This window comes from Rana temporaria, chromosome 1 (assembly GCF_905171775.1).
Source record: "Rana temporaria chromosome 1, aRanTem1.1, whole genome shotgun sequence".
Taxonomy (NCBI): domain Eukaryota; kingdom Metazoa; phylum Chordata; class Amphibia; order Anura; family Ranidae; genus Rana; species Rana temporaria.
This window is the reverse complement of record NC_053489.1, coordinates 611,827,062-611,854,357: the sequence shown is the minus strand read 5'-3', so window position 1 is coordinate 611,854,357 and position 27,296 is coordinate 611,827,062. Positions and strand designations below refer to the sequence as shown.

The window sequence follows — 27,296 nt, the reverse complement described above, 5'->3', positions numbered from 1 at the left end:
GTTTGTAGCCCCCATTGATGATGTGCAATACATGATATATATGTCACTATATTTTTTCTTTTCACCACTGACATAACAGCTTATTTTATATATGTTGATGTATTGTGGGTGTCTCGCATAAAGTTGCAGCTGTTGACCATTCACTTTATACTACTCTATTAACTCATATAGAGTGACTTATGCCGCGTACACACGATCATTTTTCGGCTTGTAAAAAATGACGTTTTTCAGCCTCTCATCATTAAAACGACGTTGCCCACACACGATCGTTAAAATAAAAAATGCTCTAGCAAAGCGCGGTGACGTACAACGGCACTATAAAGGGGAAGTTCCATTCGGATGACGCCACCCTTTGGGCTGCTTTAGCTGATTTCATGTTAGTAAAAGACGATTTGCGCTTTTCTGTCTGTTACAGCGTGATGAATGTGCTTACTCCATTACGAACGGTAGTTTTACCAGAACGAGCACTCCCGTCTCATAACTTGCTTCTGAGCATGCGTGGGTTTTTCACGTCGTTAAAGCCCACACACGTTCATTTTTTTACAACCCAAAATACGACATTGTTTAAAACTTCGTTAAAAAAATAGAGCATGCCCGAATTTTTTTTTTGTCGTTTTTCAGAACCCGAAAAATTATGTGAAGCTCACACACGATCATTTTAAATGACATTTTTAAAAAACAGTTTTTTACAAGCCGAAAAATGATCGTGTGTACGCGGCATTACAGACAGCGCAGTAACCAACCTGTGACATGTAGAAGAATACGATTGGCCTAAACTGAGGGGAAAAAAAAAAAACGTTTTAATATATTTTTGGGGGATTTTTATTATAGCAAAAAATATTGAATTTTTTTCAAAATTGTTGCTCTATTTTTGTTTATAGCGCACAAAATAAAAACCAAAGGTGATCAAATACCACCAGAAGAAAGCTCTTTTTGTGGGGAAAAAAGTACGTCAATTTTGTTTGGGAGCCATGTTGCATAACCGCGCAATTGTCAGTTAAAGCGACGCAGTGCCGAATCACAAAAAGTGGCCTGGTCTTCGGCCAGCCAAATGGTCCGGGGATGAAGTGGTTAATTACATAGCCTGTGAATTATTTCTATATCATAGGGGGCGATAAAGTACTGCACAATGTCATCGATTACACAAATAATCTCTTAAATCTGACTATATTAGCAGATGTGGGTTAAGCTCAACAAGTTTTGCAAACTTTCCTAGGAGCTGGAGTGACTATAAAAAAATAGCCCCCCCTGTGACTTCACCATTAATATCAATAATGCAACCATTGGTCACTTCACATATGCCAGGGTGCTGGGTGCAATCCTTGACTCTGACCTCTTTGGCCCCCAAATCCAATCACTGGCTAAATCCTGCCGCCTTAACCCCTGCAACATATCCAGAATTCGACCCTTCCTGACTAATGACACCACAAAGCAACTTATTCACTCCTTTATTATTTCCCGCCTTGACTACTGCAACTCTCTCCTTAATGGCCTACCCTTACGCAGGCTTTCCCCCCCTTCAGTCTATTATGAATTCTGCTGCTAGACTAATACACCTCACTAAGACCCCTTTCACACTGAGGAGTTTTTCAGGCGGTACGGCGCTAAAAATAGCGCTGCTTTACCGCCTGAAAAACTCCTTCACTGCATACTCAATGTGAAAGCCCGAGGGCTTTCACACTGAGGCGATGCGCTGGCGGGAGACAAAAAAAATCTCCTGTCAGCAGCATCTTTGGAGCATGTATACCGCTCCTTCCCATTGAAAACAATGGGAAACCGCGGCAATACCGCCCGCAATGCGCCTCTATAGAGGCGCATTGCGGGCGGTATTAACCCTTTATCGGCCGCTAGCGGGGATTAATACCGCACCGCTAGCGGCCGATTCCCGCGGCAATCCCGGCCCAGTCTGAAAGGGGCCTAACTGATCTGTGACGGCTGCTCCTCTCTGCCAATCCCTTCACTGGCTTCCCCTACCCCACCGTGTAAAATTCAAAATGCTAACCATAACATACAAGGCCATTCACAGCATCAGCCCCATCTACATCACCAACCTCATCTGCAGATATGGCCCAAATTGTCTCCTCCCAGTACCTCCTGCTCTATAGCTCACTTGTTACCTCCTCCCATGCTCGCCTTCAGGACTTCTCCAGAGCCTCTCCCATCCTCTGGAACTCCCTGCCCCAGCCCCTACCCTGTCCACCTTTAGGAGATTCCGGAAAACCAAATTATTTAGGGAAGCCTATCCCAAACCCACCTAACAAATGCCCCCGAGCCACCCCCATCAAATCATTCTCTGTAGCTATACCCCCTCCCTTTAGAATCTAAGCTCTATGAGCAGGGCCTTCCTGTACCTTTTGTATTGAACTGTAATTGTGTTGTCCCCCTATACATTGTAAAGCACTGCATAAACTGTTGGCGCTATACAAATCATGTAAAATAATAATAATAATATAATATACAACAGACAGACCAATCGTTATATCAGCCTAGTAATAAAATCAAAGCACCTGTTGTCTCAAAATCAGATAAGGATGCACATGGTCTGGGGGGTGGGGGAGAATCGTAAACCAGTTAAGGTAAAATACACATCCATGGTGTAGGGTCCACCATCAGGAAAACTTCCTCCAAGTTCTCCTGTTGCACAAATGGTGTAGAGGACCTACACTATCTGAGTTCTTTTAGGACTTACTTTTTCTCCTCTTTGGATAGTGTTTTTACCTCCCCCCACCACCCCAGCTACAAAGGCAGCCATATAAGGGAATACACACTGTTCAAAAAAGAAAAGGATCGAGGGACGTAACTACTTTGCGCTGCGTTTATGGATGCACACAGCCCGGCTCGAGACCGTGCCCGTACAGGTGCCCACAAAGCACACAGCTAAGGGACTGCAGAAGAGAAGGTACGGGACCGCTCTATGCAAAACCATTGGACAGAGCAGGTAAGTAGGCTGTAATATCACGTGAAACATACAGGTTTACATCCATTATTATTATTGAAATACAGGATTGATAGAGCGCCGACAGTTTACGCAGCACTTGTACAAATACAATACAGTAGGAATCAGAGGGCCCTGTTTTATGATAAATGTGCATCTCAACATCCTGAAATGAGCTTAAACCATAACAAAAAGGGGAACATACCTATCAGCTGTAACATTGGACTTGTAGTAAGCGTTGCTTTCCTCCGTGGTGACTTGGTGGCTGTACTGATCCACCTTCTCTTGAAATGATTCAGACACAGATCCAAAATACAAATCGGGCTGAAAGACTGAAAAGCAAGGGTCGGGCAGATGGGCCGCTCGCTTCATGTATTTGCTCCGAGACTTTTTATCCAAGGAGTACCAACTCTCCATCAGCTGGAAAAATAAGGACATCCAAAAATAAAGCTTTTAATAACATAAAAGATCAGCATACAGCCAACAATGGAATAGTATGCATAGTATAGAACAGTCACCGCCCACAAGTTTGTCTCATTCTAAATTTGGAACTTGTAAGATGACCAGTTATGCTGTTAGCAGTACATATGGAACAATTCCATCAATTCTTCTGTGGGGTATTCATACACAATATTGTCAAAAGTATTGGGACATCTGCCTTTACACATGAACTTTAACGGCATCCCGGGCTTAGTCGGTAGGGTTCAATATTGAGTTGGCCCACCCTTTGCAGCTATAACAGCTTCAACTCTTCTGGGAAGGCTTGTCCACAAGGTTTAGGAGTGTGTACGGACCTTGCTTTGTGCACTGGTCCAAATCATTTGATGGAGGGGAGATTATGGTGTGGGGGTTGTTTTTCAGGGGTTGAGCTTGGCCCCAAAGGACATAAAATGGATCAACCTTGATAAAGTGTGGGACCCCTGGGTGAAATACCTGACGGGGGATCCAAGATACTTGCCTGAGTAGGGCTGTCTTGGGATGGTGGGTGTTGGAGCACGGGGTCACTTTCTACTTCCTCTATTCTCTTTCTTTTCTCTTATCTTCTCCCCCCCCCCCTTTTTTTTTTCCCTTTCCCTTTTTTCTGTCTTTTCCTTGTTACTATAATGATGTGAGAGTCATCTGATTTTTGTTCTCTAACCTCTGCATAGTGGATATCTCTACGGAATGTATTCTGATCTCAGGGAGTGGTGGGGATATCTTACTACACAGCCATTTACCTTGACTTGCTTATATGTACAGCAGTTAATTGATGCGTCTATAATATACTGTATTTGCTGGCGTATAAGACTACCTTTTACCCTTAAAGAAAATGTCCAAAAATCAGGGGTCGTCTTATACGCCGGGTCAGCTGCTCGGATGCCTGCTGGATGTGCGGTAATACTGTATGTAGCGTTGGCTACATACAGTATATACCGCTTAGCCAATCCCGGTGAGAAATGTATTCAAATGAATACAGAGCCTGCTTGGATTTGAGTAACAACCTCTGCCAATCCGAGCAGGCTACATACAGTAGCCTACTTGGATTGGCTTTGAGAGTCAGAGAGGCGTGGCATGATAATGTCACAGCCTCTGCCAATCCAAGCAGGCTTTGTATTCAATAATATAATACATCGCTTGCCATGATTGGCTCCAGCTCCAGCAAGAAGGGAGAAGAATATGGCTCTAGAAGGAAGAAATATGAAGCGTTGGAAGCCTCGGAAGGGGGGTCGTCTTATACGGTGAGTACAGGCAAAAAATCTTAAAAATAATGTAAAATGAGGGGGTCGTCTTATACGCCCGGTCGCCTTATACACCGGCAAATACGGTATGTTTGTTTAAATAATTCTTTATGGATGACTGATGCTGATCTTTAAAGGTTGGAGGATCTATCTCTAAATGTCACACGGTATTAGATCCAGCCCATGTGTGAAAATTCAAAAAAGCTTTGAGGTTATTGTTAGGGCTGAAGACGTCTTACTTACTCCACTACATAATGGATCTAGTTTGCAAATTGGCTGCTATGGAGGTTTCCATTCACTGTTAGGATGACTCAGGACTTTGCCTACATTTTATATTGTAACCCCCCCCCCCCCTTTTTTTTCTGGATTCAAGAATGTATTTATTTTCTTTGTAAAAACTTCAATAAAAACATTGAAACATAAAATGGATCAACCTCACGCTATCCAGAGCAAAACAGTCACAGAAAACATTAACTTCTTCAGACCCGGGCCTTTGTCAAGCGACGGTCACAAGGTGGCTCTTCAGGTCCGGGAGGACGTCTATTGACGTCCTCGGCTCCTCCGGCCGCTGGGGGGTGCCTGGCGGCCGCGATGTCCGCCAGGTGCCCGTGATCGGCCGTTACACAGCCAAGGACGTGGATCTGTGTATGTAAACACACAGATCCACTTCCTGTCAGGGAGAGGAGACCGATGCGGTGTCCCTTGTACATAGGGACACAGATCGGTCACCTCCCCCAGTCGGTCACCTCCCCCTACAGTAAGAATCACTCCTAGGGAACACATTTAAACCCTTCCTCGTCCCCTAGTGTTAACCCCTTCCCTGCCAGTCACATTTATACAGTTATCAGTGCATTACTATAGCATTACTAGTAAAAAAAAAAAAAAAAATCATACATCTATCCCCTAGAATATGTATCGGCCGAAACTGAGGAAAACTTTTTTTTTTAAAGTGGGATAATTTATTATATCAGTATGTTACCTTATTCATCCTCTTGTTTCCTGTTAAGATAATATATAGTTTTACATATCTAGCCCTGTTCTATATATTTTAAAATATTCTTAACTAGTTTTTAGGGTTATATTTGTGTTTGCATATTTGCATATTTAAGTTGTATATTTGCATGAAAGGTTGCGGGTGTATGTCTACAGTATACTATGATCAAAATGCTCCATGTTATACATGGGTATTTTTAGTATTTACGCTAGTCTTATGGTGACCCCAGGGGATGGATGTGTCTTAATTTGGTCGATGGGGTGTGTGTTTTTGCCTGTGCTTCCGGTGGGGGCCGGCCAAATCACCATGACTTTCTCCTTGGTTACCTGACTGGTATCTATAGACGCTGGGTGACGTACTAGCTCCACCCACCGCTGACGAAGTCCAATCTGGACGCAATGTGCGTACGGGGAGGAGCTTTTCCTGTGAGGTCACCCACGTCCTTTCTGCTGCTGCTTGTGGCTGTTGCTCCGAGTTTTGATTTTATTTTATATTGCCAATCGCCTACTGGCCAGTTGTTTTCTGGCAGATTGTCTGCAGACATACCAGATTGACTGTAGTATGGTGAAGCTCTGTTTTTTACCTTTCCCGTGTTTTTTATTCCGCATTGGACCTACTATTCACTGCTGCATTGGACTCCACTGCACCATCTCCCTTATGGTGAGAACAAGCTGTCTTTGACGGTCCATCTCATCTGGTAAGGAGGCATTTCTTATACTGGTGGAGGATATCATCACATTTGCCGAAGATTTTTTGCTATTTCACTGGGTGTCACCTTAATTCTTGATTCTTCAGTCAAGGACTTTATTTGCGCTGCACTTTTATTATTATTTGTCATTTATATTTTTTGAGTTTTTTTGTGATTGCCTAAATATAAAATATTATCCTAAACAAAAAAATGTAAATTTAATGCCTGAAATGCAAATATCAAAAACTGTAGTAATTTAAGAAAGGTTCATCATGCATTAACCCTGCAAACCAATCAGAAAACATTTCTCACTGTTCTACATACTTTCACTGGATGCAAACGTAAAATCTGATTGGTCGTTATGAAAAAAAAATACTTTGCTCTATGAACTGCCCTATTAAAGCGATTGTAAGCAAAAACAAATCCTGCAAGGCAGTGTTGTAATGTGCTAGTATGCATTGCACACTGGGGCGGGGGGGGGGGGTGTGCTGGCGGTAAAGCTTTTCTTTTTTTAGTGGCGCTTTATCGCCAATTTTGCAGCGCTATTCGGCCCGCTAGCGCCCGAGAAAGGGTTAAAACCGCCCGCAATGCACCTCTGCCGGCGATATAGCCGCAGTGTCCCATTGATTTTCAATGGGCAGGAGCGGTATACACACTTCACCGCTCCAAAGATGCGGCTAGCAGGACTTTTTTTTTACTGTCCTGCTAGTGCACCACTCCAGTGTGAAAGGGGTCAAAGAGAAATGATTCATGCAGAATTTACTTCCTGGAATCCATCTGCCCTGCATGCATGTGGAGAAAAACTCTCCTTCCCTCCTGAAGACACCTGGGATGTATGGCATTATTTGCCAAGGCAATACACCAGGAAGAAACTGGAAAAAAAAAAAAAAAATTATATATATATATATATATATATATATATATATATATATATATATATATATATATATATATATATATATATATATATATATATATATATATATATATATATATATATATATATATACACACAGTACAGACCAAAAGTTTGGACATACCTCCTCATTCAAAGAGTTTTTTTTATTTTCATGACTATGAAAATTGTAGATTCACACTGAAGGCATCAAAACTATGAATTAACACATGTGGAATTATACATAACAAAAAAGTGTGACCCAACTGAAAATATATTTCATATTCTAGGTTCTTCAAAGTAGCCACCTTTTGCTTCGATTACTGCTTGGCACACTCTTGGCATTCTCTTGATGAGCTTCAAGAGGTAGTCACCTGGCGCAGCACCCCATCACTCTCCTTCTTGGTCAAATAGCCCTTACACAGCCTGGAGGTGTGTTTGGGGTCATTGTCCTGTTGAAAAATAAATGATGGTCCAACTAAACGCAAACCGGATGGAATAGCATGCCGCTGCAAGATGCTGTGGTAGCCATGCTGGTTCAGTATGCCTTCAATTTTGAATAAATCCCCAACAGTGTCACCAGCAAAGCACCCCCACACCATCACACCTCCTCCTCCATGCTTCACAGTGGGAACCAGGCATGTAGAGTCCATCCGTTCACCTTTTCTGCGTCGCACAAAGACACGGGGGTTGGAACCAAAGATCTCAAGTTTGGACTCATCAGACCAAAGCACAGATTTCCACTGGTCTAATGTCCATTCCTTGTGTTCTTTATCCAAACAAGTCTCTTCTGCTTGTTGCCTTTCTTTAGCAGTGGTTTCCTAGCAGATATTCTACCATGAAGGCCTGATTCACACAGTCTCCTCTTACCAGTTCTAGAGATGTGTCTGCTGCAAAAGGTGGAAGAACCTAGAATATGAAATATATTTTCAGTTGTTTCACACTTTTTTGTTATGTATAATTCCACATGTGTTGATTCATAGTTTTGATGCCTTCAGTGTGAATCTACAGAAAACTCTTTGATTGAGAAGGTGTGTTCAAACTTTTGGTCTGTACTGTATATATATATATATATATATATATATATAAACTGTTTTAACCACTTCCTTACTGGGCACATATACCCCTTCCTGACCAGGTGAAATTTCAGCTTGTGGCACTGCGTCGCTTTAACTGACAATTGCGCGGTCGTGCGACGTGGCTCCCAAACAAAATTGACGTCATTTTTTCCCCACAAATAGAGCTTTATTTTGGTGGTATTTGATCGCCTCTGCGGTTTTTATTTTTTGCGCTATAAACAAAAATAGAGCGACAATTTAAAAAAAAAAACAATATTTTTTACTTGTTGCTGTAATAAATAGCCCACTTTTTTAAAAAAAAACTTTTTTTTCCTCAGTCTAGGCGATACGTATTCTTCTACATATTTTTGGTAAAAAATAAAAAAAATCGCAAGAAGCGTCTGGTTTGCGCAAAAATTATTGCGCTTACAAAATAGGGGACAGGATTATTATAATTTTTTATTATTTTTTTTTTTACTACTAATGGCGGCGATCAGCATTTTTTTCGTGACTGCGACATTATGGCGGACACATCGGACACTTTTGACACATTTTTGGCGCCATTCACATTTATACAGCGATCAGTGCTATAAATATGCACTAATTACTGTATAAATGTGACTGGCATTGAAGGGGTTAACACTAGGGGGTGAGGAAGGGGTTAAATGTGTACCCTGAATTGTGTTCTAACTGTGTGTGGAGGGGGGTGACCGATCTATGTCCCTATGTACAAGGGACACAGATCGGTCTCCTCTTACACACAGAGCTCCAAGTCTTGTCCCTGTAGCCGCCGATCCTGAGTGCCTGGCGGACATCACGGCCGCCAGGCACTCGCATTGGCATCTCAGCAATGCGGCGCGCACACGCGCGCCGCCGACTGCGCGCGCAGGCCATAAAAACACGGCCAGTTAGAGAATTAGAACCACCCTGCGGCCGTATAAAGTCGTACGGCCGTCGGGTAGTGGTTAACACAAGTAAATATTATATACTTTCCTATTTACTAATGCTACCAGCATGAGGATTAAAAAAAATCCATGTTGATTGGGCAAGCGAAGTTCCACTTTAAACTGTATTTTTCCCCCAAAAAATTGAGTTCGAAAAACCACAGCGCTAATACCAAATGCCCAAAATTTGCAACACCCACCATTTTATTCTCTAGGGCCTCTGCTTAAGAAAAAGTTATAAAGTTTAAGGGGTTCTAAATTATTTTCTAGCAAACAAAAACGCAGATTTTTTCATGTAGGATAAGAATGTCAGAATTGGCCAGAGGCTGAATTGGGTAACAAGGGCCAGAAGTCCAGAAGTCTCTCACCTGCTTGGCAGCCAGCTCCCTGCCATTCTCGTACTGCTCAGCCTCACACAGGGCCCTGGCAGCAGCCATCTTCTTCTGGGAGTACAACAAGAAAGCTCCCAACCTCTGATATGCGGAAGGATGCTTGGCTTTCCATTTCCTGATGGCATTGCTGTGTCGGGCTGCCTGCTCAGAGTCCATCCTTGACAAGACCTCATCCAAACGCTTGGACTGTTTAATAACCTGCAAGAAAATTTGAAAAAAGAAGACTAAGATCTCAATTCCACATAAAACAAAAGGCTGCTGCCTAGTGCCTCTACACATGCCATGGGTCCTCGTAATGTACAGTGCGGTATTGCCATGAAAATCCAGAGACCAAAATATTACATTCACTTCATAGGCCCCAATACTTCAGAGGTAGTACAGGTTAATGTTAATGTAGCCAAAAAAAAAAAAAAACACACACACACACACACATTACAAAAAAGAAAACACACACACACACACTATAAAAAAAAGACAGAAGACACTAGGTTTTTAAATTGTTGAGTTTGTTTTTTATGCAACATTATCACATAACCCCAGCCTCAGGAATGCCATAAGAGTTTAACGGAACAATCCAGATGTATAATTAAGGCCGGGTACACACGAACAAACATGTACGGTGAAAGCGGTCCGTCGGACCGTTTTCACCGTACATGTCTGCCAGAGGGCTTCTGTACGATGGTTGTACACACCATCGTACAGAAGTCCGCGCGTAAACAATACGCGGGGCGTGTCCGCGTCGTCGCCGCGACGATGACGCGGAGACGTGGGCGGGCCTGCCATTTAAAGGCTTCCACGCATGCGTCGAAGTCATTCGACGCATGCGAGGGACGGCGGGCGCCTGGACATGTACGGTAGGTCTGTACTGACGACCGTACATGTCCGAGCGTGCAGGATTCCAGCGGACGGTTTTAAAACACGTCCAGGAATATTTGCCCGCTGGGAAAAGGCCCGGCGGGCAAATGTTTGCTGGAATTCGGCTCGCTCGCGCCCACACACGACCGAACATGTATGCTGAAACTGGCCCGCGGACCAGTTTCAGCATACATGTTTGGTCGTGTGTACGGGGCCTAAGGGGTCCATATAGTGAACTTGGTGTTGAGTTATTCACTTTACGGTCAACCCTGAGGACAAGGGGGCACTCTTTACGTCTAGACTCTAGAGGAAAAGAGATTTCATCTCCAAATACGGAAAGGTTTCTTCACAGTAAGAGCTGTGAAAATGTGGAACAGACTCCCTCCAGAGGTGGTTCTGGCCAGCTCAGTAGATTGCTTTAACCAGTTGGTAACCGCCCTATAGCCAAAATACGGCTACAGAGCGGTTCCTGTACTCTAGGAGGGCGTCAATGTACGTCCTCCCAGAGACTGCGTTGTGCGCGCCCGAGCGGGCGCGCACACGCGATCGCCGGTGCTCGCCGGGTCTACGGGACCCGCAGCAACAGCACTCGCGGTAAGGAGCCAATGTAAGCGGCTCCTTACCACGTGATCGCGCCGTCCAATGACGGCGCGATCACTTGTAAACAAACCGGCGTCATGTAATGACGCCGGTTCCTCCCTCTCCTCTCTGTACCGTTCGGTACAGTGTGAGAGGAGAGGGAGGGGGGGGGGATCGGGCGGCAGCAGCAGCCGCCGCACTGTGGGCTGGATCTGTGACAATTGCAGTCACAGATCCAGCCATCCCTGCGCAATACTCTGCAAAATAAAAATAATGATGAGTGCAATACTCTGCAATACCCCACCCCATACTCTGCAATACCCCACCCCATACTCTGCAATACCCACCCTGGGGGGGTGGGTATTGCAGAGTATGGGGTGGGGTATTGCAGAGTATGGGGTGGGGTATTGCAGAGTATGGGGTGGGGTATTGCAGAGTATTGCACTCATCATTTTTTTTATTTTACTCTGCAATACCCACCCCCCCATACTCTGCAATACCCACCCACCCATACTCTGCAATACCCACCCACCCATACTCTGCAATACCCACCCCCCCATACTCTGCAATACCCACCCCCCCATACTCTGCAATACCCCCCCCCCATACTCTGCAATACCCCCCCCCCATACTCTGCAATACCCCCCCCCCATACTCTGCAATACCCCCCCCATACTCTGCAATACCCCCCCCCATACTCTGCAATACCCCCCCCCATACTCTGCAATACCCCCCCCCATACTCTGCAATACCCCCCCCCATACTCTGCAATACCCCCCCCCATACTCTGCAATACCCCCCCAATACTCTGCAATACCCTCAATACTCCAATACCTTGCAATACGTCGCCTATGGGGATTTTTAAGTAGCAACGTTTGGCGCAATTTCACGAGCGTGTGCAATTTTGAAGGGTGACATGTTGGGTATCTATTTACTCGGCGTAACTTCATCTTTCATATTATGCAAAAACATTGGGCTAACTTTACTGTTTTTTTTTTTTTTTAAGCACAAAACTGTTTTTTTTTTAAAAACACGCGTTCAAAAAATTGCTGCGAAAATACCGTGCAAGATAAAAAGTTGCAACAACCGCCATTGTATTCTCTAGGGTCTTTGAAAAAAAAGCATATATAATGTTTTGGGTTTCTATGTAATTTTTTTAGCAAATAAATGATGATTTTTACATGTAGGAGAGAAATGTCAGAATTGGCCTGGGTGCTCCAGAACGCCTGATGGTGCTCCCTGCATGTTGGGCCTCTCTATGTGGCCACGCTGTGTAAAAGTCGCACACATGTGGTATCGCTATACTCGGGAGGAATAGCAGAATGTGTTTTTGGGGTGTAATTTGTAGTATGCATATGCTGTGTGTGAGAAATAACCTGCTAATATGACAGAAACTAGATTTTTTTTTTTTTTTTTTTACAGAATTTTCAGTCTTTTTTCTTTTATAGCGCAAAAAATAAAAACCGCAGAGGTGATCAAATACCACCAAAAGAAAGCTCTATTTGTGGGAAAAAAAGGACAAAAATTTCAGATGGGTACAATGTTGTATGACTGAGTAATTGTCATTCAAATTGTGAGAGCACCGAAAGCTGAAAATTGGTCTGGTGATTAAGGGGGTTTTCGTGCCCAGTGGTCAAGTGGTTAAGAAAGGTCTGGATACTTTCCTAAATGTACATAATATAACTGAGTACTAAGATTTATAGGTAAAGTTGATCCAGGGTAAATCCGATTGCCTCTCGGGGGATCAGAAAGGAATTTTTCCCCTGCTGCAGCAAATTGGATCATGCTCTGCTGGGGTTTTTTGCCTTCCTCTGGATCAACTGTGGGTATGGAGTTGGGTGTATGGGATTGCATTGTGTTTTTTATTTTGTTTGTTTGTTTATTTTTTTTATTTTTTTTTGTGGTTGAACTGAATGGACTTGTGTCTTTTTTCAACCTGACTAACTATGTAATTCTGCAAGCCATGGAAAAAAAAAATACATCAAAGGGTTAGCAAGTACATGTGTGTTTTCCAGATCAAGACTGCCAGTCCCAATGCCTTCTGAGCATGCATCAGATGGGAAGCTCTGGACAAGTGACTGAGAACTTTCGGAATGTACAGAAGCTGACTGTGGGTCTTGGAGGAGATATATTTTGGGATAAACACCAGTGTTATCAGGGCACTGGGACTGCACAGTAATGCCACGTACACACGTAGCAGCTTTTTCTCGGGAATCCCGGCCGTGTGTATGCTTCTTTGCAGTGCTTCCCATAGGAAAATTGCCGGCAAAAAGGCTGCCGGGATTTGCAAAAAAAAAAAAGGAGAACATTTTCTCATTTTTCCCGCCGCAATTCCCGCCGGTTTTTCTGTCGGGAAAACTGCGATGGAGCATACACACAGCCAGTTTTCCCTGGCCAAAAGCTTGGCAGATGGGAAAACTGGTTGTGTGTACGAGGCACAAGTGGTGTTCTTCAATAGGAAACCTGTACCCAGAGAAACATGCAGGCTACCATTGCCATCTTGCACATTGCCTAGCTGATCTGGTTTAATGCAAGTATGTAGAGGAGGACTTTTGCTCTGTACACCCATTTTGGTTTAGCGGTAAAAAATAAAATAAAAATGATGGCTTGAGGGTTAGTATAACAGCCAAGTAACTGATAATTACAGAAGAATAACAAAAATGGAATCCCTTATATTAAAGTCAGAAAATGTTTGCTTTAAAACTTCAATACAGGACATTTTCACCCCCTTCCTGCCCAGACCAATTTTCAGCACCGTCACATTTTGAATGACAATTGCGCAATCATGCGATGCTGTACCCATATGGAATTTTTTATAATTCCCCCCCCCCCCCCCAAATAGAGCTTTCTTTTGGCGGTATTCGATTACCTCTGTGGTTTTTATTTGTTGTGCTTTAAACAAAAGAACAGTGACAAGTTTGAAAAGAACACAATATTTTTTACTGTAATATCCCAATTTTATTTTATAAAACACATTTTTTTCCTCAGTTTAGGCCGATATATATATTCTTCTACATATTTTTGGGGAAAAAAATGCAATAAGCGTATATTGATTGGTTTGCGCAAAAGTTGTAGCGTCTACAAAATAGGGGATACATTTATGGCATTTTAAGTTTTTTACTAGTAATGGCGGCGATTTGCGATTTTTATTGAGACTGTGACATTGCGGCAAAACATATCGGACACTTTTTACACCATTTTGGGACCGTTCACATTTATACAACGACCAGTGCTATAAAAATGCACGGATTACTGTATTAATGTCACTGACAGGGAAGATGTTAACACTAGGGGGCGATCAAGGGGTTAAATGTGTTACCTAGGGAGTGTTTCTAACTGTAGGGGGGAGGGGACTCACAAGGGGAGGAGACAGATCGGTGTTCCTCTGTACTGGGAACACACCATCGGTCTCCTCTCACCTAACAGGACGCGGATCTGTGTGTTTACACACACAGATCCACTGTCCTGCTCTGTTACCGGGCAATCGCGGCCGCCGGGCACGAACATCGGTTCCTGAGTGACACAGTGGGAGCACGCCCCCGAGATCAGGACATCATATGACGCCCGCCCAGGATGGGAGATCCCTCCTGTGGACGTCATTTGACAATGGGCGGGTAGGGAAGCGGTTAATAAAAGGACCATGCTTAAAGCGGGGGTTCCGCGGCCAATTTTTTTTTTGTGTGCATTTCATGGGGTTTTACAATACAAATGTATACTCACGTTTTCGGTGTCTAAATAAAACCTGTCTGTTTGCGTGTTAAAAAATAACTTAAATTTTCTCGTCCTGGATGTTTCCATTTTGCTTGTGGGCATTGTGAAGCCCTCAAGCAATCGTTTCCTGGAAGCGGTAAATGCTCCTGTCCCATCATTCACCGCTTCGTTGTGATGGTATTGTATCCAGTACACACTGCGGCGAGCTACCAGAAATCAATGCGGCAAGCTCCCAGACATCACTGCGGCGCAAGGGGAGACGCCTAGTCCCGCGGGAGGGAAACCCGGAAGTCATTAAAAATAAGGTATTTAAATGTCACCAAAAAAAAATTCTTAGGGCAGTGGTCATCTAGGTTATGCAATGATGCGGACAGCAAAGTATTGGAATTTGGGTGAACCTCCGCTTTAAGATTTCTGCCTAGGCTTTCTAATATCACAATAAAGAACAAGTGTTGTGGGCAAGCTTACGTATTTGTTAGTATTTTTAGCTATCGTTTAGATCCGTGTTTCTCACCCTTTTTTTTAGTCAAGGCACCATTTAAAAAGTATGGACAGTCTTGAGGCATCACATTCTAAAATGCAAAAACTATTCCAATAAATAGTTCTGAGAATTCATCCCTGATAATAAACCTTAAAAAAACAAAAAAACTCCACTTTTGTTGAGAAAAATAAATAAAATAAAAAATATTTCCCTCTGGGTGATCTATGCACATTACGGGATTTTACCAGACTTTGTTGCAGACCATTTGTTATGCCCCGTACACACAAACCGAAAATCGGACAACAGTAGAGTAGAAATTGAATAGGTTATTAAAGTCATGAAAATTCTTGTACGACAGAAAAAAAAAAAAAAAGTTAAGTAGTGTATTTGTATTGCATTTTCGGACGACAACTGTACTGACTAAACAAAAAATCGCACGATCTGGTACGTTTTGTGCTTGCCCGATCAAATTATAAAAATTGGATGAACTGTCGTGATCGGCTCTCAAAAGCTGTGTAGCGATCCATTTATAGTACGATCACGTCAAAAGCGGCATTTTCCGTCCGATTTTCGGATCGTGTGTACGGGCCATTATTCAGAAGAAATTATGTCTAATGGGAGTGGCTTCATAATCATCAACCAGCTGCTGCACTTGCAGGGCTCTAATGAGGAAAATTGCAGGGTCAACATCCCTTTAGATGCGATTTCCTATTGGGAGTATCTCACAAAAAAAATAAGAAATTTTTGTTGCATGCGATGCCAAAAATCTGACTTGCACCTTGGTGTAGACTTCTGGGAAAATCAGTTAGCCAAATTATGTTTCCGGCGGATGTTCTGTATACATTCTGCGTACAGAACACATCCAGGCAGCCATATTGCATCTTACAGAAAAAAAGCAGCTGTAGACATTTAATTACAATATGACTCATGTCGCAATTGTGTATGAATATATATATATATATATATATATATATATATATATATATATATATATATATATATATATATATATATTCATACACAATTGCGACATGAGTCATATTAATATATATATATATATAAAAACTTGGCAATGACGCCCCCCCCCCCCCCCCCCGTTTTACTTACCTGAGCCCGTTCACCTTCTGCGCTCGTCCCAGACGGCCTCTTCTCCACTCAGTCTGGCTGTTGATTGGCTAGATTGATAGCAGCGCAGCCATTGGCTCATGCTGCTGTCAATTACATCCAATGACACAGTGCGCCGGCGGGCGGGGCAGAGTGATACAGTCTGCGGCTATAGTGGCCGGCTGTATCACGGGAGCGCCCCCGCAAGAACTGGCCCCCATGGGAGAGAGCTCCCATGAAGGGGGTTAATTCTTGCGGGGAGGAGCCGAGACAGAAGACAAGGATCAGGGCCACTGTGTGCAAAACGAGCTTCACAGTGGAGATAAGTATAACATGTTTGTTATTTTTATTTTTTTTTTAAACGGGAACCTTTAGTGTCCCTTTAAACCCTATCTTGCCTCGCTTGTATTGCACAAATTATTCTCATGAACAAAATTCTAATAGAGACAGATAGGAAATTCCTTTTTTCTGCAATTCTGAAAATGTTGCCAGTCACCTGACTTACGCTGAGGTACTGATTGTAGAATCTTTTCTGAAGTGCCAGGGAATGGCATTCAGGCACAACCAATCTATGCCTGCCATTCAGCAGAGACCATATGACCAACACCAGGGCATTAGTCACATGACCAGCACAGAAGAAAAGAATTTGGATGATTCAGAGACAATAGTCACACACATGGAACATTCAGTAACCAGTGGAATTTCAGTAATGAAAGGTTAGTAAAGGGCAGTAAAGATATGAACAGCTCAAAGCCATGCTGTCAACACCCTGCTTTATGCAAGTCTTACATGGCATTCAGAGGAAAATCTATACCTGGTGACAAAGGTTGCAGGTCAGAGAAGACTTCTACCCCGGTCACATTAAAGGAGTTGGAAAGGAAAAAAAATCTGATGATGCCGCCCCCCCCCTTCCCCAGCCCCCGTTTTTCCTACCTGACCCCTCAAAAGTCCCGCACTCGGTTCCAAGATCCTCTTCGCCACTCAGCCTGGCCGCTAATTGGCTAGAGCGGATGGATTGAGAGCAGCGCAAACACTGCTGTCAATCACATCCAGCGACGTGGCGCCGAAGGGCGGGGCCGAGTGATACAGTGAGCGGCTATGGCTGCTCGCTGTATCACGGAAGCACGCCCGCAAGGACTCATCACCATGCGAGCTCTCGCATGACTGTGGTGAGTTCTTGCGGGGAGGACCAGAGACAGCTGCCGAGGGACCCCAGAAGACGTGGATCGGGGAACACTCTGTGCAAAACGAACTGCACAGTGGAGGTAAGTATAACATGTTTGTTATTTTAAAGAATATTTTTTTTCCCTTTATTAACCCTTTAAACCACCCGAGCTCCGGGCCATTGTCAAATGACGGCTTCACGGTGGCTCTGAAAATCCAACAGGACGTCCTGGACTCCTCCAGCCACTGGGGGGCGCGCAGGCGCGCCCGGCGCGTCCCCGACATGCCGATGCGCGTGCCTGGCAGTCGCGATGTCCGCCAGGTACCCGCGATCGGTAATGACAGAGCAGGGACGTGGAGCTCTGTGTGTAAACACAGAGCTCCACGTCCTGTCAGGGGAGAGAGGAGACCGATCTGTGTCCCTTGTACATAGGGACACAGCATCGGTCACCTCCCCCAGTCAACCCCCTCCCCCCACAGTTAGAACACAATACAGGTACACATTTAACCCCTTCCTCACCCCCTAGTGTTAACCCCTTCAATGCCAGACACATTTATACAGTAATTAGTGCATATTTATAGCACTGATCGCTGTATAAATCTGAATGGCGCCAAAAGTGTGTCCGCCATAATGTCGCAGTCCCAATAAATCGCAGATCGCCGCCATTACTAGTAAAAAAAAATAATAATAATAATAATAATTCTGTCCCTTATTTTGTAAGCGCTTATTGCGATTTTTTTTTACCAAAAATATGTAGAAGAATACGTATCGACCTAAACTGAGAAAAACTTTTTTTTTTTTTTAAATTGGGCTATTTATTATAGCAACAAGTAAAAAATATTGATTTTTTTTTTCAAAATTGTTGCCTTTTTGTTTATAGCGCAAAAAATAAAAACCGTAGAGGTGATCAAATACCACCAAAAGAAAGCTCTATTTGTGGGGGAAAAAAGGGCATCAATTTTCTTTGGGAGCCACGTCGCATGACCTTGCAATTGTCAGTTTAATCGACGCAGTGCCGGAAGCTGAAATTTCACCTGGACAGGAGGGGGGTATATGTGCCCAGTAAGCAAGTGGTTAATAAAACATCAATAGCAAACATTGTAAACTTCAACTGGAAAAAGGCTTTGGCCTCTGTTAGTCAATGCATTGCCTCCATTAATGGATACCATGTGTCACATTGTAGATAAATTGCCTTTCCACAAACCAATTGTCTATGGCAACCCACACCCTAACAAATGCACACTTCCCATTCCATAAGCTCCTAGGTTTTCCAACTGTGCTAAAATCAGCTGACCGATTCTGCTGCTCCTTCAAAAGTCACCTAAAGTGGAGTTCCACCCAAAAATCTCTGATCACCGCCATTACTAGTAAAAAAATATTAAATGAAATGTCCGCAAATCTAGTTTGTAGATGCTATAACTTTAGCGCAAACCAATCAATATAAGTTTATTGGGATTTTTTTTTTCACCAAAAATATGTAGCATAATACGTATTGGCCTAAATTGATGAAGAAATTCATTTTTTCTTTGGGTGTGTTTTATAGCAGAAAGTAAAAAAAAAATTAAATATATATATATTTTTTTTTTCAAAATTGTTGGACTTTTTTTTAATCAAATACCACCAAAAGAAAGCTCTATTTGTGGAAAAAAAGGACATCAATTTGGATACCGCGTCGGATGATCGTGCAATTGTCAGTCAAAGTCGCGCATTGCCGTATCGCTAAAAATAGCCTGGTCAGGAAGGGGGTAAAACCTTCAAGAGCTTAAGTGGTTAAACAAAGCCCCATACTTCAATTGTACTGGGTGAAGAAAGGTCACGGGTCTATTCACACTGCGTGTTTCCCCAGCACAGGGATGCACAGATGTTGCATGCATCCTTGTGCTGGTAGTCCATAGAAGTTTACTGAGACACACGGCTGCACAGACAAAACCGATGTGTCCCAAAAAGACATGCAGGTGTGGGTCCCCACGTGTGTGTTCAGGAACCCTCACCTGCATGTCATATTGGCACACAGCAGCGGCTCTGTCCTTGAAGCTGAACTTCTGTGGACTGCCAGCACTGGAATGCACGCAACACCTGCACACCCCTGTGGCAGGAAAACATGGACCTGCACTGAATTATGAATGGACCCTTAGGGCCAGTTCTCACACTAGACGCAGATCCATACAATTTCGTGTGCATTTTTTCTGCACTAAAAATGCATGCGCAGTGTTTTTCATGTATTCCAATGGCTCTAGTTGGCTATAGTTCACACCATGCAGTCAGTTTCTGATGCAGAAAATGACCGGAAACTGGCTGCATGATGTGAACTATAGCCAACTAGAGCCATTGGAATACAATGGAAAACACTGCGCATGCATTTTGTGCAGAAAAAAAGCACACAGAACTAACCGGAAATGCGTCTGGTGTGAACTGGTCCTTAAAGCCAACTACAAAATGCATGCACTTGTCTTTTTCTGTACACAAAATCATTTATTAAATTATAAAGTCAAAAGGTTTTTCATCTTAATGCATTCTATGCAATAAGAAAAAGCCTTCTGTGTGCAGCAGCCCCCTTATGACTTACCTGAGGCCCCTCTTTGTCCAGCAGTGTCCATGAGTGCCTCAGCTGTCAGATTCTCCATCTTGATTGGCTGAGACACAGCAGCAGCACCATTGGCTCCCGCTACCGTCAATCAAAGGCAGCTAGCCAATCAGGAGAGAGAGAGGGGTCGGGCTTTGTGTGTGAATGGACACAGGGAGCTATGACTTGGCTCGGGTGGCCCCATAGCAAGCTGCTTGCTGTGGGGGCACTGAACAGGAGGGAGGGGCAAGGATCACAGAAGAGGGACTCAAAAAGAGGAAGATCAGGGCTGCTCTGTGCAAATCCACTGCAACAGAGCAGGTAAGTATAACGGCCCAGATTCTCAAAGGGCTTACGACGGCGCAACGCAATGTACGCCGTCGTAAGTCCTAATCTGGGCCGTCGTATCTATGCGACTGATTCTTAGAATCAGTCACGCATAGATATCCATTAGATCCGACAGGCGTAAGGCTCTTACGCTGTCGGATCTTAAAGTGTAGGTTCACCCGGAAATGACAATTTTTAACATTAGATTCATGCTCGTTTTGTCAAGGGGAATCGGGTAGTTTTTTAAAAATCGAAGCCGTATTTACCGTTCTGGAGAGCGATCTTCTCCGCCGCTTCCGGGTATGGAATTCCCGAACGTACACGCGGTAGACGCAGTGAAGTTACGTTTACGTTAGGTTTGCGCAGCGTAAAGTTGCCCCTGCTATATGAGGGGCAACCAATGTTAAGTATGGCCGTCGTTCCTGCGTCGAAATAAAAACATTTACGTTGTTTGCGCAAGTCGTCCGTGAATGGGGCTGGACGCCATTTACGTTCACGTCGAAACCAATGATGTCCTTGCGACGTCATTTGGAGCAATGCACCCTGTGATATTTTCCGGACAGCGCATGCGCAGTACGTTCGGCGCGGGAACACGCTTAATTTAAATGCTCCACGCCCCCTACCCGGCTAATTTGAATTACGCGGGCTTGCGTCGGGTGATTTACACTACACCGCCGCAACTTTACAGGCAAGTGCTTTGTGAATAAAGCACTTGCCTGTAAAACTTGCGGCGGCGTAACGTAAATGACATACGTTACGCCGCCGCACAGATACGCCGGATATACGAGAATCTGGCCCAACATTTTATAGGGGGAAAAAATGCGACTTTACAATCATTTTAACTAATTTTGAGTCACACAGATGATTTGGTAAAGACCTGTCAGGATGGAAATATGGGAGCTGCAATAACCTACTTGCTTTTTAACCACTTAAGGACTGCCTAACGCCGATATACGTCGGCAGAATGGCACGGCTGGGCACCTTTTAAGAGCCCAGACGCGACCCGGTCCGAAGCTCCGTGACCGTGCCCGCGGGACCCGATCGCCGCAAGTGTCCTGCAATCGGTCACAGAAGATGAAGAATGGGGAGAGGCGAGTGTAAACACACCTTCCCCGTTCTTCACTGTGGCAATGTCAGTGATTGTCTGTTCCCTGATATAGGGAAAGATGATCACTGACGTCACACGTCCAGCCTCGACCCTACAGTTAGAAACACATATGAGGTCACACTTAACCCCTTCAGCGCCCCCTAGTGGTTAACTCCTAAACTGAAATTGTCATTTTTACAGTAACAGTGCATTTTTAAAGCAATTGAAAATGAAAATGACAATGGTCCCAAAAATGTGTCAAAATTGTCCAATGTGTCCGCCATTATGTCGAAGTCACAAAAAAAAAAAAAAAAACGCTGATCGCCGCCATTAGTAGTAAAAAAAAAAATTATTAATAAAAATGCCATAAAACTATCCCCTATTTTGTAAACGCTATAAACCAAACGATAAACACTTATTGTGATTTTTTTTACCAAAAATATGTAGAAGAATACGTATCGGCCTAAACTGAGAAAAAGTAATGTTTTTTTATATCTTTTTTGGGAATATTTATTATAGCAAAAAAGTTAAAAATATTGCATTTTTTTTCCAAATTGACGCTCTATTTTTGTAGAGGTGATCAAAATACCACCAAAAGAAAGCTCTATTTGTGGGAAAAAAAGGACGCCAATTTTGTTTGGGAACCACGTCGCACGACCGTCGCAATTGTCAGTTAAAGCGACGCAGTGCCGAAACCCAAAAAACTGGCCAGGTCCTTTACCTGCATAATGGTCTGGGTCTTAAGTGGTTAAAGAGCAAGCTCATTGGCTGTCATCTTTACTTTGCTACACTTCTTTATTTAATGGCAGTATTTATGGAAAATCACTGAGAACAAGCACGTCACCAGTGTAGTGAATTGCAAGCACTTATTCCAGCTCAGTGAACTAAGAGACAAAGCAAATACTGAGGAGGATGGCAAAATACAGGGTTTATGTTCGTCTTCCATGTAAAACTGCGCTTTGCCCACACATGGCAAACCAACATGGATAATAATGAAGCTAGAAGTAAAAAGGAGAAAAGGAAAAAAACATTATTCGGACCTACATTCATAGTTCACCTATGTTCCAAGGGTTTATTTTGTGTTTTATGGGATACATGAAACATCTGTAATAAATAAATCACACTGACATTATCCAGCTTTGTGATCCAATGTAATGTATAATTAAACCATACACAGATGATTTTCTCAATCTTGGTTAATGTACCTCATTTCAAAGACTCTGCTTGTCATTACAGAGCTCATGCTTAACCACTTAAGCCCCGGACCATTATGCAGGTAAAGGACCTGGCCCCTTTTTGCGATTCGGCACTGCGTCGCTTTAACTGACAATTGCGCGATCGTGCGACGTGGCTCCCAAACAAAATTGGCTTCCTTTTTTTCCCACAAATAGAGCTTTCTTTTGGTGGTATTTGATCATCTCTGCGGTTTTTATTTTTTGCGCTATAAACAAAAATAGAGTGACAATTTTGAAAAAAATTCAATATTTTTTACTTTTTTTTTTATATATTTTTGGGGGATATTTATTATAGCAAAAACATTTTTTTCCCCTCAGTTTAGGCCGATACGTATTCCTCTACATATTTTTGGTAAAAAAATAAAATAAAAATCGCAATAAGCGTTTATTGATTGGTTTGCGCAAAAGTTATAGCGTTTACAAAATAGGGGGTAGTTTAATGGCATTTTTATTATTATTTTTTTTTTTAACTGGTAATGGCGGCGATCAGTGATTTCGTAACTGCGACATTATAGCGGACACATTTGACACATTTTTGGGACCATTTTCACAGCGAAAAGTGCTATAAAAATGCACGGTTACTGTGAAAATTACACTGGCAGTGAAGGGGTTAACCAGGAGGAGGCGCTGTAGGGGTTAAATGTGCCCTAAGGGAGTGTTCTTACTGTGGGGGGGGGGGGGCGTGGCTGTGCGTGTGACGTCGCTGATCGTCGTTCCCTAACACAGAACAGATGATCAGTGACAGCCATACTAGGAAGAACGGGGAAATGATTGTTTACACTTACCTCTCCCCGTTCTTCAGCTCTGTGACCCGATCGCAGGACACCAGCGGCGATCGGGTCCGCGGGTGCGGTCACAGAGAACAGGACCAGGTCGCGAGGCTCTTGAAGGCGACGTACCCAGCCCTGCCCTTCTGCCGACGTATATCGGCATGAAGGGGTCCTTAAGCGGTTAAAGTGTTACTAAACCCACAAAAGTAAAATCAGTCTGTATATCTGATAATACAATGCCTTGGAGTCACTCTGCTCAGTTTGGTGTGTATTGCTAGAGTTTTTTTTTGTGGGAGACAGCAGGCAGCACTTATGTGAATCCCACACCCAGAAGTACCACATTTTTCAAAGGGCTCAAGCATTATACATGACAGTTGGGTACATCTAGTATATGTAGGAGCAGGCATTGCTACAACAATGTAGGTGTAGGCAAGGTTGCCTTAAATTGGTACCAAATACTTTTCTTTTTGAAAAGCAACGCATCAGTATATAGATCAATGTAGCACATGACAATAAATACTCTTTGCATGGTGTCCAACCCAGGTGATCATCCCCCTACGTTCACTAAGCAGCAGTCCATGCCCCCCAAAACAGCAGTAGTGCTGGCAAGAACAATAAGATGCGGTAAGGTTTGCCCTGTTAAGTCACCCTATTCCAAATGTGTTATTAACTCACATGTACCCTTTCCTCCATTGCACTGCCCCACAATGTCTACATCTGTAAACTGTGTTGGGTTATGCAAGTTGGGGTATCATTGAAAATGAATAGCAGTTAGGCACACCGCACAAAAGTGCATGCATTATGGTTGTATGCAGGGCCATCTTACCAAGCAGGCACCCCTGGGCACGGCCCAGGAGCCCCAAGTGCTCATGGGGCCCCATCAGGGCTGGCTCCGCCTCCGTTGTCTTTCCTCTGCGGTGACTGACGCTCACGGATGGGAAGTGACAGTTAGTACAGCGATGTCAGATAGTTAGAGGGACAGCGGAGGAGGATGCTGTAATCACTACCTGGGCTGGCAGAAGGGGGCCCTATGAGTGGTGGTTGCAGCCCCCCCCGCCCCCCACCAGCGGTCTGCACTGTGCTGGAATCGGCGCCTATTGTACAACCCGGACTCACTGAGCTGCAGAGCTCTCCATGGACCCTGCCCCATAGGCGGAGGCAGGACCAATTATCGGCTTTGTCCAGGGTGGGGATGGCATCGAACATCCAGTCCTGTCCTGCACTGGAAAGCTACCCGGGGAGTAGCGACAAAGGCAGCCGCATCACTATTCCTGTCACTGGTAAGCTATCAGCCAAACGCTGGTAACAGGACCAGAATAGAGGGGGAGGGGGCCGGCAATTGGGAGTAGGTAGGTACTTCAACACCCCCCCCCCCCCCAATTTCTCCTACCACCCTCATCTGCAGCCCATACATGACAAGTGATGCTGGAGTAGTGTGTGGAGCAGCCTTTTGATTTCACATACTGTCGCTTGTGTTCCTTGTCTGCTCCTCGCCGGCCAGCGTCTGCATTCTTACTATGGGCACCCGGCAGTGACAGCTTTCGGCCGGCCACCCACTGCGCATGCGCGAACGGCGGTGCGCATGCACGAGCGGCGCGGCGCCGTCCGATTGGACAGGCGCTCGCCTACAGGGAGGGGCTGTGAAAAGGCGATTAAGCTAATCGCCTTTCCAGCCCCTCAGCGGAAGGAGGAAGTGGGACAGGAAGTCCCCTTCTCCTGAAGCCCCCACTCCCCCCCCCAAAAAAATTACATGCCTTACACTTGGCATGTAAGGGGGCGAGGAGTGGGTTAAGCGGAGGTCCATTTTTAGGGTGGAACTCCTCTTTAAGTATTAATAGCCACAAAAAAAAAAAAAAAACATACTTCTCTTTTAAGAAAGGCCTGGATTCTTTCCTAAATAAACAGAATATGACTGGATACTACCATTTATAGGTAAAGTTGATCCGGGGAATATCCGATTGTCTTTCCCTTCTGTAGCCAATTGGATCATGCTTTACTGGGGACTCTGGATCACCTGTGGGTATAGGATTGTATATATGGAGATTTTCTATTTGTGTTTTTTTTTCTATGTTGATCGAGCTAGATGGACATGTGTCTTTTTTAACCATGTAACTATGGGGGTAGGACTTCGTGGCAATATTGCAGTGCTACATCGGATGCTCCATTCACCTCTATGGAGCGACGGATGTCAGCGGTGACATGTCCGCTGGCATCCAATCTGCTAATCCAGACGGATGGAAACCCTATTTTCAATCCATCTGGTAGATGGCATGAAAACAGACAGGTGGATCCGTTTTCATCCGATCCCCCATAGAGGAGAGCAGAGCTCTGACAGGTCCGTCTTTCCACTGTAAGCAGGGACGGACCTGTCACCTGTCAACTCAGAGGCGATCAACGGAGCGTTCCCTGCTGAGCAAGTGGAGTCTGTGAAAAAGGACGTGTGTGTGAAAGAGCCCTAAAGAATGAAGGTATAGATTGGGTGTCAGGGAAATGGCTGATGGGATAGAGCAGGGCATGGAGGGATGTTAGCGAGACAGAGAAATGGAATGATGAAGCAAAGGATGGAGGGATGGAGTTATGGAAAGAAAGAGGGAGAGACAGAACACTAGAGGGATGAAAGTGATGGAGGATAGAAAAGGTGGAGGGATATAAGGCACAAGGACTGTTGGATGGACAATATGATGAAGGGAGGAATGGAGTAAAAGATAAGGATGGCGCTGTGTAAGGATAAAAGAAGGGAGGGATAGAGTAACAGAGGGATGGAAGTGAAGAGGTTGGAGAAACCTGCAACAGAGGAAGGAATGGAGACAGGAGGGGCCAGCTTCTCTAAGAATCTGCATTGGCGTAGTGTAAGCCATTTACACTACGCCACCGCAACTTATTGGAGCAAGTGCCGTATTCCCCAAACACTTGCTCCGTAATTTGCGGCGGCGTAGTGTAAATGGGCCAGCGTATGGCCGCGTAATTCGAAGGGGGCGGCTTGCATTCAAATTAAGCGCTCCCCTGCGCCGATTGAACTGCGCATGCGCCTGGCTGAAAAATAGCCCAGTGCGCATGCTCCAGCTCACGACGGAAAACGTCAATGACGCCGACGTGTGCGTCATTGACGTAAAGTCGTATTCAAGAACGACTTAGGAAAACAACGTAACCGACGGAAAAAGACGACGCGGACCCGACGCCATACTTAACATGGCGGACTGGCGTAAGGTTACCCCTCATATAGCAGGTGTAACCTTACGCTTACGGAAACGACGTAATCAACGAGAACGCAACGCAAATTTGTTCGGGAATCGGCGTATCAGGCTCATTTGCATAGTCAAATGAGACCCGAACGTAAACGCCACATAGCGGCCGGCATTGCATTACATCTAAGATCCGACGGTGTAAGTGACTTACACCTGTCGGATCTTGGCCGTATCTATGCGAAAATTATTCTAAGAATCACTCGCATAGATACCCGGGCTCAGAAACAGAGATACAACGGGGTTTCCTGAGATACACCGTCGTAACTCTTCTGAGAATCTGGCCCAGGAGGTCTTTAGAATTGGGGACATACATTCTTGTGATCCTGGTTGCTACCTGGGATTGGGTTGCGTTTGGCGAGCGGCAGTGCAGGCTTGTGGGGGCCGCAGTGCATTACTTTGTCCAGGGGCCCACAATTCTATTAAGATGGCCCTGGTTGTATGAACCAGAATATTTACCCCCCTCAGGCCATTTGTTGCAATATGGCACTACGTTACTTTAACTCACAATTGCGTGGTCATGTCATGTTGTACCCAAACAGAATTTATGTCC

General features: G+C 44.3%; 1 protein-coding gene across 1 annotated transcript in view; it reads right to left on the bottom strand.

Annotated features, from left to right (window-relative positions):
- The window catches only part of POLR1A (RNA polymerase I subunit A), a 178,089-nt gene that overhangs the window by 68,997 nt on the left and 81,796 nt on the right, over positions 1-27,296 (bottom strand). Inside the window, exons 23-24 of the mRNA XM_040335240.1 lie at positions 9,601-9,822; positions 3,141-3,355 (exon numbers count right to left, since the gene is read on the bottom strand). Coding sequence (XP_040191174.1) covers positions 3,141-3,355; positions 9,601-9,822 — 437 coding nt within the window. The remainder of the gene's footprint in view (positions 1-3,140; positions 3,356-9,600; positions 9,823-27,296) is intronic.